This window comes from Neofelis nebulosa, chromosome 11 (genome assembly GCF_028018385.1).
Source record: "Neofelis nebulosa isolate mNeoNeb1 chromosome 11, mNeoNeb1.pri, whole genome shotgun sequence".
Lineage (NCBI taxonomy): Eukaryota > Metazoa > Chordata > Mammalia > Carnivora > Felidae > Neofelis > Neofelis nebulosa.
This window is the reverse complement of record NC_080792.1, coordinates 51,061,750-51,079,235: the sequence shown is the minus strand read 5'-3', so window position 1 is coordinate 51,079,235 and position 17,486 is coordinate 51,061,750. Positions and strand designations below refer to the sequence as shown.

Sequence of the window (17,486 nt, the reverse complement as noted above, 5' to 3'; positions counted from 1 at the left end):
CAGACTTGCAAACAAAGCGGGTTCACCACCATCACCACCACACCCATTCTAGATACTGCAGGTAAAAGGTGTCATGATTCAGAATCACAAGCTACATAAACCTTTTTACAGAAAACTGCCATAGAAGCCTTTCCATCAAAGATATGTGAGACAGGCATGTCATCTGGTTTTAGCAAGAGGCAGATGTGGGGTCTGCTAATCTTCAAAACCTTCACTCAGCAGTCATCTCGGCTGCCTTCCCTCAGAACTGACAGATTAACAGTGGAGAATTCCCACGGGTTCTTGGTTCATAGATTTACTCCCCTTGGGGAGAGAAAGATTCAAAGTGAATTCCCCCCAACCTGTAACTTCTGTCTCCTCTCTCCCAGTGTCTAGAAGCTTCCTGAGGAAACCCAATGTGTTGAAATGAGAATGGGCTTTGGAGCCAGATGGTCAAGTTCATTCTTGATTCTGCTGTTTGTAATACAATTAATGTTTATTAAGTGCTTGTTGATATTCTAGGCATCATGCTAAGTCCTCTGCATGGTTGTGTAACCTGGGTATGAAGCATAACTTCTTTGAGTTTACTGTTTCTTAAAATGGCAATTAATAATGCCATTTTTCTTTTTCTTTTTTTTTTTTTTTAATTTTTTTTTCAACGCTTTTTTATTTATTTTTGGGACAGAGAGAGACAGAGCATGAACGGGGGAGGGGCAGAGAGAGAGGGAGACACAGAATCGGAAACAGGCTCCAGGCTCCGAGCCATCAGCCCAGAGCCCGACGCGGGGCTCGAACTCACGGACCGCGAGGTCGTGACCTGGCTGAAGTCGGACGCTTAACCGACTGCGCCACCCAGGCGCCCCAATAATGCCATTTTTCAAGGTGATTGAGATGAGCAAAGATGATGTCATTGAACCACCTGTCCATCTAGTCCTACTAGATAGTGGCCATATTTCTGTGTTTCCTCTTCATAACTGCATTTATACAGCTATAGCCATTAGAATGCCCAAAATGTTAAAAATACTCAATATAGGTGAGGCTTGGAAGTCTCATCTCTGAGGTCACACGCGGAGAAAATTATGTGTGTCCTATAGTGTGTTGACTGATGAATTTGAGCAGTGGAAATTTGGAAAATTACCATGTAATTTTATCCATTTGTGATTAGCTAATCCAACTTAGTATTAACAAAGTAAGTGTTAAGAAAGGTTATTAAACTGTGGTAAGGCAGGACAAGGAGTAGGCAGGGATCCTAGTGAGGAAAAGGAGGGTCTTTTATGTCCCAGGTAATTCAGACTGGCTCTCCTCCTTTACCAAGTTATTTAGGTCACTGCTCACTTCTCCTGGACTGTTTCCAACAAACTCAGATAAAGGAGAAACTTGGCAAATGGCCATTTAATAAGTACCTTTAGGGCTTAGTACTATGTGATATCATGAAAGCAAACATTTACTACTGAAAGAGAGATGACAAAGGTTTGAAGAGCATACCACCATATGGGATTTTGTAATTCTTACCACTGCAAAGAAGTAAGATCTGGATCTTGATGCCTTTACAATGATACAGAAAGATCCAAATTTAGAGGAGGGTTTTTTTTTCTTTGTTTTTAAAGTACAGATATTTCCTCCATTTTTATGACATTTGAAAGCCCTTCTCAGCTCTGGCATGTTTTGCGTGTGCTGGTCCATTTGCCTGGAACACCTTTTCTCTGCTCTCTACCTAAAATGACACCTTCTTTCCCTTCATGTTTCACTCAGACATACATCCTGCAAGAACCCCCTGAAGGCTGAGTTAGGTGCCCCCGTCATACTGTATCATTATGACAAGTGGGCTTGTCTGTCTTACCACCCAAACTATAAGTTCCATGAAGACAAGAGACTCCTATCTTTAGTTTGTTATATCTCCCATCTAGCGTCTAGCCTCATGGTACTTATTAGGCACCAAGTGAAGTTACTGAATAAATTAATGAGAGAATGGATGGATGGATGGATGGATGGATGGATGGATGGATTGTAGATCAGGGCTGACTTCTGTAAAGACAATCAGGTGGTGCCCAGGGACTCTAAAACCATTCTGCACTTAAGGCATTGCTACCACTCAGATCCCTACCTGTAAGCCTAAAATCCTGAAGATCAGCATGGCCTTCTCCGTGGGTGTCATCTGTCCAGGATGAAGTGGAGAGAGGTTGAGGGAACCAAGTACAAGTGGACACAAGATGATAGTCTTGCCCCTTTTTCCTCCTTCAGGGGCCCCCATCTCTCAGGCATCTACTTAGAAATATAAGATAATACAACATGCAGTTTTGGTTTCCAAACACAGTCTTCATAGACTAAAGTGTGGATATTTTCCAGGTGTGTTTTCTCTTGTACAGTGATTCTTCTTTCTTGCTAATAAGATTCTAGTAACCGCACATTGTAAGAAGCAGAAAGATAAGACCTAGTTCTCCCCTCCCATGTCTCCCTTTGAAGTCTAGAGAAACTCTGTCCATTGCAAAAAAGAAAGGAAGAAAAAGAAATATTCAGACAAAGAAGATGTTTCTCTGAAGGAGAAGTTAGAAAGGAAAGAAAATAGAAACTGCTTTATGTATCAGAGTTAGCAAAGGCAACTCCATACTGTTTTTCTCAAAATTGTGTTTTCACTTCTCCTTTTATGTCACTCAGACAGCTACAAGATGGGATATAACTTAGTTCCTTCTAGAGAATTTGCTGCACAAGTCAGGGAACTGCTGAGTCACCCACACAGGTCTGTACAGTGGCTGTGACCACAATACTCATGAGCTACTTTATAGAAAGCGTGTTCCTGGACAGTTTCAGCTTGGGTCATTCTCTGCTTGGGTTTTTTATCCTCAGTCATGGAGCTTCCGTGGCAGAAGCCATCTTTTAATTTCAATGAGTTGTGTTTCCTCCACAACATTCCCTGAACAGGGAAACTGTACTCAGTTGTCCTTCCCAGCAGTCATCCATCTTAAGGTAATTAGGATAAAGAAGAAAGACAGAAATCTGAATATTTCTCAAGAAGAATCTCCTATAACTCAACATTCCTAGTCACAGAAGGTCTACCCTGCTGCTAAGCTCTCCTAACCTAGCAGTTATGTCCATCAAATCACACTGAGTTGGTTACGTTAGAAGCCAGGGTAACACCATACAACCATATCTCCTATGTGTTTGTAATGAAACCTGAAATAGTTTTCAAGGTAGAAATGTCTTTATTGCATTCCAGGGGAGTGCAGCTGGTATTCCCAGAAGTCCCAGGTACCAATGCAGGGGTATCTCCCCTCACCCAATCCCCCATTCAGCCTGGGACAGACACTCATGAGCACCAAGCAGGAGCTCTGTGCCTTGCTGCTGTTCCTTTCCTCAGGGACTGGACCATGAGCTATGCCTCTTGTGGGAGGAAACCATATTTAGGAAAAAGAAATAGTAAATAGGAAGCATTGTGGAGTTATAGAGAAAGGATGAGGTTTGGAATTAGATCTCCTGGGCTGCCAGCCCCCTAGTCATTTACAAGCTGTGTAATTTTGGGCAAGCTGCTGAACATCTCTGAGCCTCAATTTCTTCATCTGTAAAATAGCAGTTTTAAGGATTAACTGCAGTGATGGCACAGTGCACCTCTCAAAGAGTAGGCCCTCAATAAAGAGAGGCTGTTATTGGTGTTATCATTGGTGTGGTGTGGAATCCGATCATCTGGGAAGTCTGAGCATAGTTGGGGTGGTCATCTTGGAGTGGACCCTGAAGGATGGGTGGCATTAAGAGAGAAGGAGGTTGATCGTCCAGGCCAAGGGATGGTACCAAAATGCTTTTGTAGAAAAGGGATTATTGTCAGATTATCCAAGGGAATTAGGCTTTGGGTACTTGAAGAGGGCTGACCCTTTAGGTATAATATCTGAAGCAGCAATATTCTAAAGAAAAATTCTCTGTTAAACAGTTTCTGGTAAAGCGGAGCCCATGAAAAAAACAGACTGCTAGGAACTCTTCTGTTTCATGTTCATTTTCCTCACAGGAGAGGGATCTACAGACAGAGGTCTGCATCGATAGACTGAGTTTCTAGTCTAAGAGAGGATGGCTCTGCCACTGTTTTCCTGGTTAACAACTTGTGCTGATAAGAGTAAAACTTGACGAAAATGCTGTGTGCTATTACAGCAAGTGTTGGTTCTGGATGTCCATCAGCTGGGTATTTTTATGTAATACCAAGCTGCCAGCTTTGCAGCCCTGAAGTTTGCAGCTTTATACCCAGATCCTATTTTTAAACACAGACGCACACACCCCAGTGCATGTAAGCAGTTCATTAGCATTTGTGGCCGGGGCAAATAGCTTCCTTGCTGAGCGGAAGAGAAACCTAACAGGTTTGTTATTTGTTTGTAACAAATGTATTCATTGCCTTTGCGCAAACCTGAATTATCTGTCCATGAAAGTTCTGTGTTTTTTTAAACTAAAATGGAAGAAAAATTAGAGAGGGTAGAAAAATGACTGCCTGTCAGCATATTTAGAGGTTTTTTCGGCTTCCGGGGGAAAAAAGGGCAGGACTTAAAATCCTGTGTGTGGTTTGAGGACAGACTGAGGCATGTGTTTTGATTTGAGGATCAAAACTGAATCTTAACTCATAAACCTTTTATACTTTATTTTTTAAAAGTTTAATTTTGCTTAAATGCAGATGAAACATTTTGTTCAGTTTCAGGGATTTATGAATGTGCATGCCTATCTAACAATCCTAAGGTACAGATTACTGTAACGGTACCTCTCTTGTCTATATAGTCACTTACCAAAGAAACAGTCACCATTCAACTGGATGTTGTACTCCTTGCCAGTGTTGAGGCTTCCCTGGGGCGTCTGGTTTGTATGTTTGTTTGCATGACCTCTATCTAGCTTAGCCAGTTTTTCACAGGCCTCAGTAGCCAGCAGGCAGACTGTCATTTATTTAAATAAATAGCATTATAAACAAATATGTGTTGAATGCCCACTAAGTGCCACACACTAAGAGGTACGGATAAAACTGCATACACATTTTCCTGCCTTAAAGGATCTAATAGTAAACAAGCCATGATAACACATTGAAGGAAGTCCTGCAGTAGGGAAAGGACTACTTGCCAAAAGAATTCTGCAAGATGCCCGGCAGCAAAGATTTCCCACAGGAAGTAATGAGCTGAGTCTTGAAGAGCAAGTAGGGCTTAGGGTGGTGAAGAGTCCAGGGAAGAACATTCTAGGTAGAAAGAACACATGGAAGGGCTTGGGTGAGAAAGTATTTGGTACAGTGACAGCATGGCAAGGTTCTCCAGGGAAGGTGCTAGGCACCACAGGGCTGGGTCAGTTTAGGTCATACAGACACATGGGAGCATACTTCTGCTTCCTGATAGGAGCCAGGGGAATCTTCTCACACGGTCTTGCATGGGTGGGACACTTGATAAATAAAAACAAACTGGCTCCATTACCTCACAATTAACATACAAAACATATTCATGCTTTAAAAAAATAAAGTCCGTATTTTCAGAAAGCCGTTGATACCAAGAAAGACTGCATCTCAAGCTGCTGGAGGCTGGATCTCACAGGAGTCACTTCTGGAGAAATACACTCTTAATAGATATTTTAGAAAGAAACCATATTCACAACCACAGAGAATGACTGCCTTCTGAGAACAAAGAGAACAGAAGCTTTTACTTAACATTGTATCACTAACTCTTTCCCTATCGGGTACAATCAAGAAAATGCTAAGAAAAAAAAAAAAGGAAAAGTCTTCGTAGATCATTGTTTGGAAACCTACTTAGGCATCTCCTTGGGAACTGATAAACTACAGATTCACTTGTCACTAAGGAGAACCAAATTTTTCAGGCCTCCTGAAAGAGAACGGCAAACACTTTCCCTTTCACGAAGACTGTTTATAGAATTAAGCTAGGTGTTCTTTGCTACCACCTTCCAGGAATAGTAGGGAGTCTGATGAATGATGAGATTTTGTACATGATCTACGGATGGAAGTTCCTGTAGAAAATAATACAGATCAAAAGCTTATATAATACATAAAAATTAAAAATTAGTTTCAAACAAGGTCTGGAACATCTGAGGCAATACAGAATCATAAGAACATACAGTTCTCAACCAAATAAAGTATTACTGGGTTTTGTGACAAGTTATTTTTCTACGAGAATGGCTTATTCCTCATATTTGATTTCATTTATACTCTTTTTGTGTCAATCTGTTTCCTGTATTCTGTAATGAAATGGTCTTTTGTTGAAACTGAAAAATAAATGATGAGCAGGTGTGTGTACTAATCTTTAGTTTCCAAATCTTAGTTGTAGAAAAAATGGACAATGTTACAGGTGGCATGGAGACATCTCGCCAAACCTATGATGACAAGCTCACAGCAGTGGAAAGCGACCTGAAAAAATTAGGTAATCTGCAACAAGAATGACCCATTAAACTAAATCCTCTAATTCTACATTAAAAGACCATAGCTCTTTAGAATGACATTGCTATAAACTCACATCCACCCAGAAGGACATTAATTTTTGTGTTGTGCGTTGAGTTTTTCCTCACAATTTAATTTAAAGGCGTCTACGTTTTAAAGTTAAAGAGCAATCTTAGAGTTGGATTCTCCCCACCCCCAAAAACTACTCCATATGCCAGTTAAAACCTGAAAGACCAGGCACGCCTGGGTGGCTCAGTCAGCTAAGCATCCAACATCAGCTCAGGTCATGATCTCACAGTTCATGAGTTCAGGGCCCACGTCAGGCTCTGTGCTGACAGCTAAGAGCCTGGAGTCTGCTTTGGATTTTGTTTCCCTCTCTCTCTGCTCCTCCCCTGCTTGTGCTCACTTGCGCACGCTCTCTCTCTCTCTCTCTCTCTCTCTCTCTCAAAAATAAATAAGCATTTGAAAATCTGAAGACTGGGGCGCCGGGGTGGCTCAGTCGGTTAAGTGTCCTACTTCAGCTCAGGTCATGACCTCACAGCTCGTGAGTTCAAGCCCCGCATCGGGCTCTGTGCCGACAGCTCAGAGCCTGGAGCCTGCTTCGGATTCTGTGTCCCTCTCTCGCTCTGCCCCTCCCCTGCTCATTCTCTGTCTGTCTCTCCCTCTCTCTCAAAAATAAATAAACATTAAAAAAAAATGCTTATAAAATTCTGAAGACCAATCCTGATCAAAAAGTACCACAAATACACTTTAATAAAAACTCTTTTATAAAATTTCCAGTCAATCCCTATTTGAAATATTCTAAACTGCATTGAAGAATTATGAAAATTAATTTCTTTTAAATGAAAGATTCCAGTTCTATCCTTGAATTTTTGTTTCCATTTTTTTTGGAAGGAATTAATGGTAAATTTAATAAACAGTTTATTGCCTTCTTGACACCCTGCCCAGTGCTCTAGAATCTGGTAGAATTCCCCTCCTTCTTTGAGAAAAGCACTTAACAAAGTTAGTACCCTTTCCACTTTTCCAGGACCCAGTTTTAATAGACACGTGGGTTTTACTAACGTAGACCATTCTGGATATATCACAGATTTTATATCTGAAATACGCAGTGCATACCAATTAAGTCTCTTTGGGATCTTTGACCTCACGTGAACATTTCTTCATATCACTAAGTAACAAAACATGTCTTATTCCAGGGGACCAAACTGGGAAGAAAGCTATAAGCACCAACTCAGAACTCTCTACCTTCAGATCAGACATACTGGATCTTCGTCAGCAGCTTCGTGAGATTACAGAGAAAACCAGCAAGAACAAAGACACGCTGGAGAAGTTACAGGCAAGTGGGGATGCGCTGGTGGACAGGCAGAGTCACCTGAAGGAAACTTTGGAGAATAACTCTTTCCTCATCACCACTGTAAACAAAACCCTCCAAGCGTATAATGGCTATGTCACCAATCTACAGCAAGACACCAGCGTGCTGCAGGGCAATCTGCAGAGCCAAATGTACTCTCATAACGTGGTTATTATGAACCTCAACAACCTGAACCTGACCCAGGTGCAGCAGAGGAACCTCATCACTAATCTGCAGCGGTCTGTGGATGACACGAGCCAGGCCATCCAGCGAATCAAGAACGACTTCCAAAATCTGCAGCAGGTTTTCCTTCAAGCCAAGAAGGACACTGATTGGCTGAAGGAGAAAGTACAGAGTTTACAGACGCTGGCTGCCAATAACTCTGCCTTGGCCAAAGCTAACAACGACACCCTGGAGGATATGAACAGCCAGCTCAGTTCATTCACAGGTCAGATGGACAACATCACCACAGCCTCACAAGCCAATGAGCAGAACCTGAAAGACCTGCAGGACGTACACAAGGATGCTGAGAACAGAACAGCCATCAAGTTCAGCCAGTTGGAGGAACGCTTCCAGCTCTTTGAGACGGATATTGTGAACATCATTAGCAACATCAGTTACACTGCCCACTACCTGCGGACGCTGACCAGCAATCTGAATGAAGTCAGGACGACTTGCACAGATACGCTGACCAAACACACAGATGACCTGACCTCCTTGAATAACACACTGGCCAACATCCGTTTGGATTCTGTTTCTCTCAGGATGCAACAAGACATGATGAGGTCAAGGTTAGATACTGAAGTAGCCAACTTATCAGTAATTATGGAAGAAATGAAGCTGGTTGACTCCAAGCATGGTCAGCTCATCAAGAATTTTACAATACTACAAGGTAAGTGAAAATTCCGAATTTATTTGTGTTAGTTATTGATTGCTATATAACAAACGACCCTAAAAGCTGGCAACTTAAAACAATAAACACTTGCTATCTCACCATTTCTGTAGGTTAGGAATTCAGGAGTGGCTTAGCTGGGTGATTCTCACTCAATATCTTTCATAAGGTTATGTCAAAATATTGGCAAGGGCTGCAGTCATCTCAAAACCTTAACTGGGGCTGAGAATCTGCTTTCAAGATGACTCACGTACATGGTTTTTGGCAGGAGGCCTCAGTTCCTCACAACGTGAAGTTGCTTGAGTATTCTCACAATATGGCAGCTGGCTGCCTCCAGAGCAGGTGATCCAAGAGAAAGCACAAAGAGAAGTCACATGCCTTTTATGACCTAGCCTCAGAAGTCACATACCATCACTTCCACCATAATCTGATAAATCACTAAGTCCAACCTGGGGAGATTAAGCTCCACATCTTGAAAAGAGTTTCAACTATGAACTTGTGGTCAGTGGTCAAAGACAGTCCATTAAACATTTGTTGAATTTGGACTTTGTCAGTGCCTAGCTCTTTCAAGTCTTTATAAATTGGGCTCCTTTGAAAGCAAGATTAATTTTTTTAGGTCACAGAGATTCCTAATTTTTTTAAGTTTATTTATTTTTAGAGAGAGAGAGAGTGTGTTTGTGTGTGCGTGCGCACAAACATGACAGGGGAGGGGCAGAGAATCCCAAGCGGGCCCTGTGCTATCATTGCACAGCTTGATGCGGGACTGTATCTCATGAACTATGAGATCATGACCTGACCCAAAATCAAGAGTCAAATGCTTAAATAACTGAGCCACCCAGGCACCTCAGAGATTCCTATTCCTAAGTGTCATGAGCAGATGGATGGATGGCCATCCCAGTAACCATAAGGCCACAGAGGAGAGAAAGAATGTGACTTGCATATAAAATCTGAGTTTTACTTTCATCCAGGTCATCCATGTAAGTTGAAAATATTTGGCTCAAATTAAGTCTCCTTCTGAGATTTGCAGCAACCATATAATAATAGTATTTTTTAGTCATAAACTATCTTCACAGGTTTTAAGTTGAAAGTACTATGTGAAAGATGCTGTGCTGAGCCCTCTGAGGTATGCAGAGAAGCCCAGGTGGTCTCTGCCCTCAGGTAGCTCAAATGAATAGAAGGTCAGGGGCGCCTGGGCGGCTGGTCGGTTAAGTATCCAACTTTGGCTCAAGTCACAGTCTCACGGTTCGAGACTTCAAGCCCCGCATCAGGCTTTCTGCTGACAGTGTGGAGTCCATTTCTGATCCTCTGTCTCACTCTGTCTCTGCCCCTCCCTCACTCGTGCTCGCTCTCTCAAAAATAAGTAAACCTTAAAAAAAAAAAAAAAAAAAATCAAGAGATTTAGAGTATCAGGAGACTACCTGTTAACTAAGCAAAATAATCCTGATTTTCAAAAAGAGGATATAGGTGGATTCTACACACTGTGTAGAATGGGAATTTGTCTTCAAGCCTGAGAAGAGGATAATTTGTGAACCTTCAGGAAAGCAGCAGTCATCATAAGGAGTTCATTAAGAAAGCAGGTGATGGGGCGCCTGGGTGGCTCGGTCGGTTGAGCGTCCGACTTCGGCTCAGGTCATGATCTCACAGTCTGTGAGTTCGAGCCCCACGTCGGGCTCTGTGCTGACAGCTCAGAGCCTGGAGCCTGTTTCAGATTCTCTGTCTCCCTCTCTCTCTGCCCCTCCCCTCTTCACGCTCTGTCTCTCTCTCTGTCTCAAAAATAAAAATAAATGTTAAAAAAAATTAAAAAAAAAAAAAAAGAAAGCAGGTGAACCTAAACTTATTTCTGCGTATTAACAGAGTTATTCGGTTGTTTAAACTAGGAGAATAAAAAATAGCATATCTGGATTTTACCAAGGCATTTGTCACTAATGTTGTTAAGAACAAGATGGTAAAAATAGCTACTGGATTATAGCACAGTTATATGGGTTTATGGGTTATGTTGGTTTTCTGTGCTATGTAACAAATTACAAACTCAGCAGCTTAAGACAACACCTGTTTCTTTCTTTTTTTTAGTTTATTTTTTATTTTGAGAGAGAGCAAGTAGGGCAGGGGCAGAGGGAGAGATAGAATCTGAAGCGGGCTCCATGCTGTCAGCAAAGAACCTGACAAGGGTTTGAACTCACAACTATGAGATCGTGAACTGAGCTGAAATCAAGAGTTGGATGCTTAACTGACTGAGCCACCCAGGTGACACCCATTTCTTATCTCACAATATCTGTGGGTTAGGAGTCTGGGCAAGGCTTGGGTCCTCTGCTTAGGGTCTCTCACCAGGGTGCAGTGTTACTGAGGGGCTGAGGTTTCATCAGAGGCTTGACTGGGGAAAGATCCATTTCCATGCTCCCTCAGGTGCTTGACAGAATTCATGTCCTTGCAAATGTGAGATTGAGGTTCCTGAGGGATTTCAGGGAAGTAAGGGGTACTGGCCTGGAGACCACCTACAGCTGGAACCTACAGTTCCTTGCCATGTGACCATCTGACAACACTGCAGCTTCTTCAGAGCTGGCAAGGGAGTCTCTAGCTCCAGTCTGCTGAGACTGTGTTATGTAACGTCATCTCATCTAATGTAAGTCAAGGGGGTGACATGCCATCATCTTTGCCATGTTCTGTCGGTTAGAAGCAAGTCACAGGTTCTACACTCAAGGGGAAGGGATTACATGAGGGTATGAGTCATTGGAGATGACCCTAGGGTGTGTCTACCACAGAATGGGTCCAAAGAATGGTAGTTAATGAGCCCCTGTGAGGCTGGCAGCAAGTCTGGATGGCAGATGGCAGGGGCCCATTCAACAGCTTTGTCCGTGACTAGCATGAGGATATGGATGACCTGGTAACCCAATACTTGTATGACATGAAACTATATATACTAGCCCATGGATGACAGAATCATAATCCAAAATGACCTGGAGAGGCTAGAATAATAAAAAGATACCAACAAATGAAAGAGATAGGGAATACATGTAAAATCCTGCTGGTAGGTGGAAAAAAACAAATAGAACAATGTTGATGGGAGAGCATGGCTTAAAGAAGTATGCATGAAAAGCATGGTGGTTTTAGTTGATTGTAAGCAAGTCACTGTGTCTGCCAGTGAATCTAATGTGATCTTTGACTGTATCAATAGAAATATGTCCAAAATGAAGGAGGTGATATCTTACTCCATTCAGTGTGGCAAGACTACCCCTGGAGGATAATGTGTACTTTGGAGGGGTCCCTTTCAAGAGGGACATTCACAGAGCAGCATGTTCAGAAAAATTTTCCCAGGATTATGCAGTCTAGATGTGCTCAAGGAAAGATTGAAGGACCTGGGAACTTTAACCTGTAGGAGAGACTGCTTAGTGGGAGACAAGGCTGCTATCTATAGCTATTTAAAGACTGTCACATGGAAGAGATTTTAAATGACATCTGAGGAGGGTGAAACAAAGACTAATGAGTATTCATTAATAGAAAACATTTTGGTTTTATATGATGTTGCTTATAAAAATTGGCATTGCCTGTAAATATAATGGCTTCCCTGAGAAATATGGATGTCCCAACTGGGGGATGGACAGTTGCAGGGACACTGTGGGTGTAAGTCATACTCTGAATAAGGGACAGGTTTTCAAATGATAGAAAAGGTATTAGGGGACTAGTTTTTCCCTGTTTTTTCTCAAATTCAGAATGAGGCCATATCTCAATAGATAATGCAACCACATGAAATAAGAGCTTGCTAAATTTCTCTGGGCATTGTAAAACCTTAGAAAATCCTATTATAGTTTTCTGGCCATTTTCCAGCTGTAAGTTTCATGGTTTTATTATTCCATTAGTCCAATTGCTAGCTTGTCTTCTACAAGTAAACTTTTGACATATTTAGTGTGTATAGACAGTGTGACTTGTCAGCTAGGGAAGTGTGTGAAAAGCTTATAGTTGAACATTCAGACCCTGGCTTTAAATTAATGTTTCCATTATTGTGATTATTTTTATTGGCTAATGTTGAATGTGAGTATACTGAGTGCTTTGCACAAACTCTGTAGGATAGGAACTTATAAGATCATAACCAGTTTACAGATGAGGAAACTAAGGTTTAGAGAGGTGTTTAAGGAAACTGCTCAAATTTACAGATGGTAAATAGCTAAATAGTATCAAGTCCAGGCTTCCTGGTGCCAGAGCCCATGCTGCCAACCCCGTCAGTAATCGCTGAAAGTGAGTGACCCTCCTCTACGGTCCCCAGCTGCCCCTGAAGTAGTCTGTGAGGGCAGGGAGCTGGGATTTCGTTCAAAGTACGACAGGGAGGTTAGTTTTAAGCAAGGTAGTGACATGGTCTGATTTATATTTTTAAAAGGTCATTCTGGGTGCAGGGTCAGGGGGTGAGGTGGGAGAAGAATAGATTACAGGGGAGCAAGCAGGGTGATGGGGGTCCAGTGAGGAGCTATGGGCCAGATATGAGTGACGTGGATATAAGAGAAATGGGTCTCATCATTGAGGAGGAGTCTTGTAGGCAGACTCAAGGGCAGCCTTACCCTTCCGTGGTCAACAGGGCCCTGCTGTAGAAGCCCTGACTGGCTTCCTCTGGCTGAACTCTGCCGAGGGGGAGGAGTCTACAGGTTCAAGGGGCTGCGAGTATTCAGAGCTCACATCAACCTGTTCTTGACCCCATTTGATGCCCAAGACCCTAGAATTTCCTACGCAAAGTGTCCGAAGCCCAGAGGAGCAGCCGTGAGGCATGGTGTGTTGTAGGGGTGGTGGTGGAGGGATGTGGACAGAAACTGAACACAGGGTCAGGGGCCAGTGTATGTGGCTAGATGAGGCTGATGGGTGGATTGGCTGTGAGGGTGAGGGAAAGAGAGGAGCAGGATGTCTCCTTAGTTTTTAGCTGAAGCAAGTAGGTAGATGGACAGACTGGGGAGGTTCAGGTTCAGAGGCCTGTTTAGACATATTAAGTGGAACATATCTGTTAGAATGAGGTTTCTGACTCCGTGCTTCTGAAACACCTGAGATCCTGGTTTCTGAATGATTTTTTCCTTTTCACATATGCCTTTCCTATATTACTTTTATCCTTGGTCTTTTTATTACCTGCACTTTCTGTGAGGTAAATGAAACTTCTCAGGCCAAACAAACTGCCCCCATTCTATTCCATCTGTTCAACTTCCTCCAGAACGGGAATGCTCACGAGGTGTTCCCACGGAAGAAGAGACTGGGGACAGAGCTCCATTTCCCCTTGCACTTCTCCAGTGCCTTTCCTCTGTCCCTCCCAGCAAATCTTGTTCCTGAGGATGAGGGAAAGATGAGATAAAGTAGGATGGAGCAGGATTGGATTAACTTTGGGTTATGTTGGGCTTGCCTCTGCAAGATTCAGAATACCCTGATGCTTCCTGGGAAATCCTTTGGACTCTCACTTAATGAGCCCTCACGCATATGGTGCATGCCGTTCAGTCACAGGAGACATTGGCCTCATTGCGAAGTAGAAGCTGAAGCTGCCTGCTTGCACTGAAGCTAGGTGATAACTGGAAATAGATTTTAAACCCCATGTTGAATCCCAGCAACAATTATCCCTTTATCCATAAACCAAAAATACTTTATTAGAAAAGCCTTGTTTTTGTTACAAATAATGTAAATATCTTTATGCTCATTGTGTATGTGGAGGACTTCACTCGTCATAACGTCACAGTGCACTCTCGGGTAGGAAGCAAAGAATGCAAGGTGCACCTTCCTAGCACAATCAGAGTGCTCCCTTCCTTTGTTCTTGTGAGAGAGGCAACAGATTTAGTGGGTAAGAACAAGAGCTCTGGAAATAGACCTGAACACAAATACCAAGTTCCTCATCCTCTCCCTGCCTCAGTTTCCTATTCTGCATCTACCTTTAGAGTTATGAGAACTTCATGAGATAATGTCAATAAAGCTCTTTGTACAGTGCCTAGCAGGCAGTTGGCTAATATTCATACTCAAATGTGAGTAAGTTCAGTGCCTACCCAGGATTTCTGCTGCAGCCCCAGCTGCTACGTCACAGTGCCAAACAACAGCTTCGTGTGCTCAAGGAATAAAATTGTACAGATGGGGTCAGTGTTGATTTGGTTCCAAAAGTACTTACTGCTGGCAGCCCAGTGCCTAGCCTTGGAGAGGACTCAGAGTCAGGTGCTGCTGACAGCTAGCTTTCACTCACTTTCCAGTCCATTGTCTGCAGTGTGCCAGTCATACTGCTAAGCACTTGGTTAATTTGTCTGTTTTCCTTGTTCCATCTCTTTAAGGTAGGAATTACCAGCATTCCGCATTTGCAGGGCTGGGAACCATGGCACAGAGCCTGAGTAACTTATCCAAGGTCAAGGAGCTAGTAATGTCAGAGAGTACTAACCCTGGATCTAATTCCCAAACGGATGCTTCCACATGAGCCCCTGCTGCTATGCAACGATGTAAGAGAAAAGATGGCATGTTTGGGAAGTTGAAATGTGGAAGTGTTTGTTTTCAGGAGAACAGTCGGTTGAGGTGTAAGAGATTGACATTTGAGCTGGACCTTGACAGATACGTAGGAAGGCTGAATGGATCAGGCAGGAGGCCTCAATTTCTCTCATTGCCAACTGCCATTCTTGTCATGCTTCCTCAAAGAAGACTGCTTGTCTGAGGACCTTTGAGAGCAGGCATTTGAGGGCATAGAAACAGAACTGTGGCCAGTTGGTGAGAAATGGTGGTTTAAATATACCCTGTGGACAAGGGTATATTTGTGGAGAGGGAGCTTCCGTGGCTTTCCAGAAGCCTGTCTTAAACATGAGGTTAAGAATCAAATTATTTTTCAAAATTATTGCCAAATAATATCTTTTAAATTTCCTCAAACAAGTACTTTTAAAGCACGTCAGTGAGAACAAACTGAGGGTTGATGGGGGGAGGGGGAAAATGGGTGATGGGCATTGAGGAGGGCACCTATTGGGATGAGCACTGGGTGTTGTATGGAAACCAACTGGAAAATAAATTTCATATTTAAAAAAAATGAGAAGAAAAAATGTCTCAGATTATACGACTAGTTTTCTCTATCTTCTAACCTTACCACTAGAGGTTCTAAAATGAAGTCTCCAAAATCTTGCAGGGCAGTAAGAATTGAAGTGGTTTCTCTACTTTCTGCTTTATTGGAAAACAAATTGGAAACTTCTCTCAGGGGTAGGACACAGGGCTGGTCCTCCTCAGGGCCTGCAGTTTGGTTTCCAAACCAGAAACAGCAAAGTGATGTAAATTTACTCTGTCCTCTTTAAACTGTTTTGGGGCGCCTGGGTGGCTCAGTTGGTTGAGCGGCCGACTTCGGCTCAGGTCATGATCTCGCGGTCTGTGAGTTCAATCCCCGCGTCGGGCTCTATGCTGACAGCTCAGAGCCTGGAACCTGTTTCAGAGTCTGTGTCTCCCTCTCTCTGACCCTCCCCCATTCATGCTCTGTCTCTCTCTGTCTCAAAAATGAATAAACATTAAAAAAAAAAAATTTAAACTGTTTAGAGGATTCAGGTGTTCAAGGCTCCCAATTCTGGAGGGTGGGGAACAGGGAGGATGTTTTGCTGGCAGTAAAACACAGGCTGCTCAAAGATCTGGTCTAGGTCATATTCAGGCATTTCTGGAGCTTGCAATGGCTTTACCAGCAACCTGGGTATTCTGGCATTTCAGAATCTTGAGCCAGGGAGCCACTCACTTGGTCTTGAAAGCAAATCTCAAATTTGCTTCTGAAGGGGGACATCACATCTGCCTCCACATGTAGCATTTACCACATTCTCGACTCTGAACACAAGTTGTTACTGCCCAAGCTCATAAATAATCCTGGGTTATTTATCTCACTGTTGCGGTTTTAAGGCACTAGGGGTGACTTGTCTTTTATTTCATCTTCTTTTCATTTCAGCAGCTGCCCAATTAAAGATTCAAGTAAGACCTAAAAGCTTGGGATCGTCCAGATATTAATATTTGATGCTAGTATCCCAGGTCCTAGAAGAAGATATACCCCTGGCATTAATAATCTATTTTTTACGGGTAGCCAGTATGGCTATTTTACAGGTAGCCAGTGGTTTTAGCTTTTTTTCCTCAGTAATTTTTAAAAAGAAACAAGTTGTAAATTTCTAGTTCTTAGTGAGCAAAGTACGGTCTTACTGAATACTTAAGTATATGAATGAATCCTCTTACATATGGGACACATAGAGTACATTTTTACTTAGCCCAGCATTGGAAGGTAGAGTGCCAGCTTCCTGCTCTAGTGTCATGATGGTTTTCTCCCAAGGCTGGGGCAGCCATGTATGAAGAAATTGATAACCCTGTGCTTGTCAGGAGTTTATCCACAGTCATTGATATTCAACCTTGTCTTATTAAGAGAGATGTAGCAATTCCTGTAAAAAATTCAGTTTTCATTCTAATCCAGCTGGGAAATGCATCACAAATAAGATTTTCAAGGTGCCTGGGTGGCTCAGTTAGTTAAGCATCCAACTCTTGATCTTGGCTCAGGTCATGTTCTCACAGTTTCATGAGGTCAAGCTCCACATCAGGCTCTGCGCTGACAGCATGGAGCCTGCTTGGGACTCTCTCTCCCTCTCTCTCTGCCCCTCCCCCACTCTCTCTCTCAAATAAATTAAAAATAAAATTAAAAAATTTGGAGGTGCCTGGGTGCTTCAGGTGGTTGAGCATCCGACTTTAGCTCAGGTCATGATCTCAAGGTTCATGGGTTCAAGCCCCATGTCAGACTCTTTGCTGACAGCTCGGAGCCTGGAGCCTGTTTCAGATTCTGTGGCTTCCTCTCTCTCTCTGCCCCTCCCCCATTCATGCTCTGTCTCTCTCAAAAATAAATATTTTTTAAAAAGAGATTTTCGACCTTTATATCAGAGGCAAAACCT

At 42.7% G+C, this 17,486-nt stretch overlaps 1 protein-coding gene and 1 long non-coding RNA gene across 3 annotated transcripts in view; one reads left to right on the top strand and one right to left on the bottom strand.

Moving 5' to 3' along the window:
- LOC131490315 (uncharacterized) overlaps positions 1-2,237 on the bottom strand; it is a 36,188-nt gene extending 33,951 nt beyond the window's left edge. Inside the window, exon 1 of the long non-coding RNA XR_009251036.1 lies at positions 2,084-2,237. This is a non-coding gene — a long non-coding RNA (uncharacterized LOC131490315). The remainder of the gene's footprint in view (positions 1-2,083) is intronic.
- The window catches only part of COLEC12 (collectin subfamily member 12), a 194,961-nt gene that overhangs the window by 145,991 nt on the left and 31,484 nt on the right, over positions 1-17,486 (top strand). The window contains exons 4-5 of one of the 2 annotated variants that reach the window (XM_058692556.1): positions 6,255-6,353; positions 7,567-8,613. In XM_058692556.1, the coding sequence (XP_058548539.1) occupies positions 6,255-6,353; positions 7,567-8,613 (1,146 nt within the window). The remainder of the gene's footprint in view (positions 1-6,254; positions 6,354-7,566; positions 8,614-17,486) is intronic. The other variant, XM_058692557.1, reaches the window with a different exon arrangement.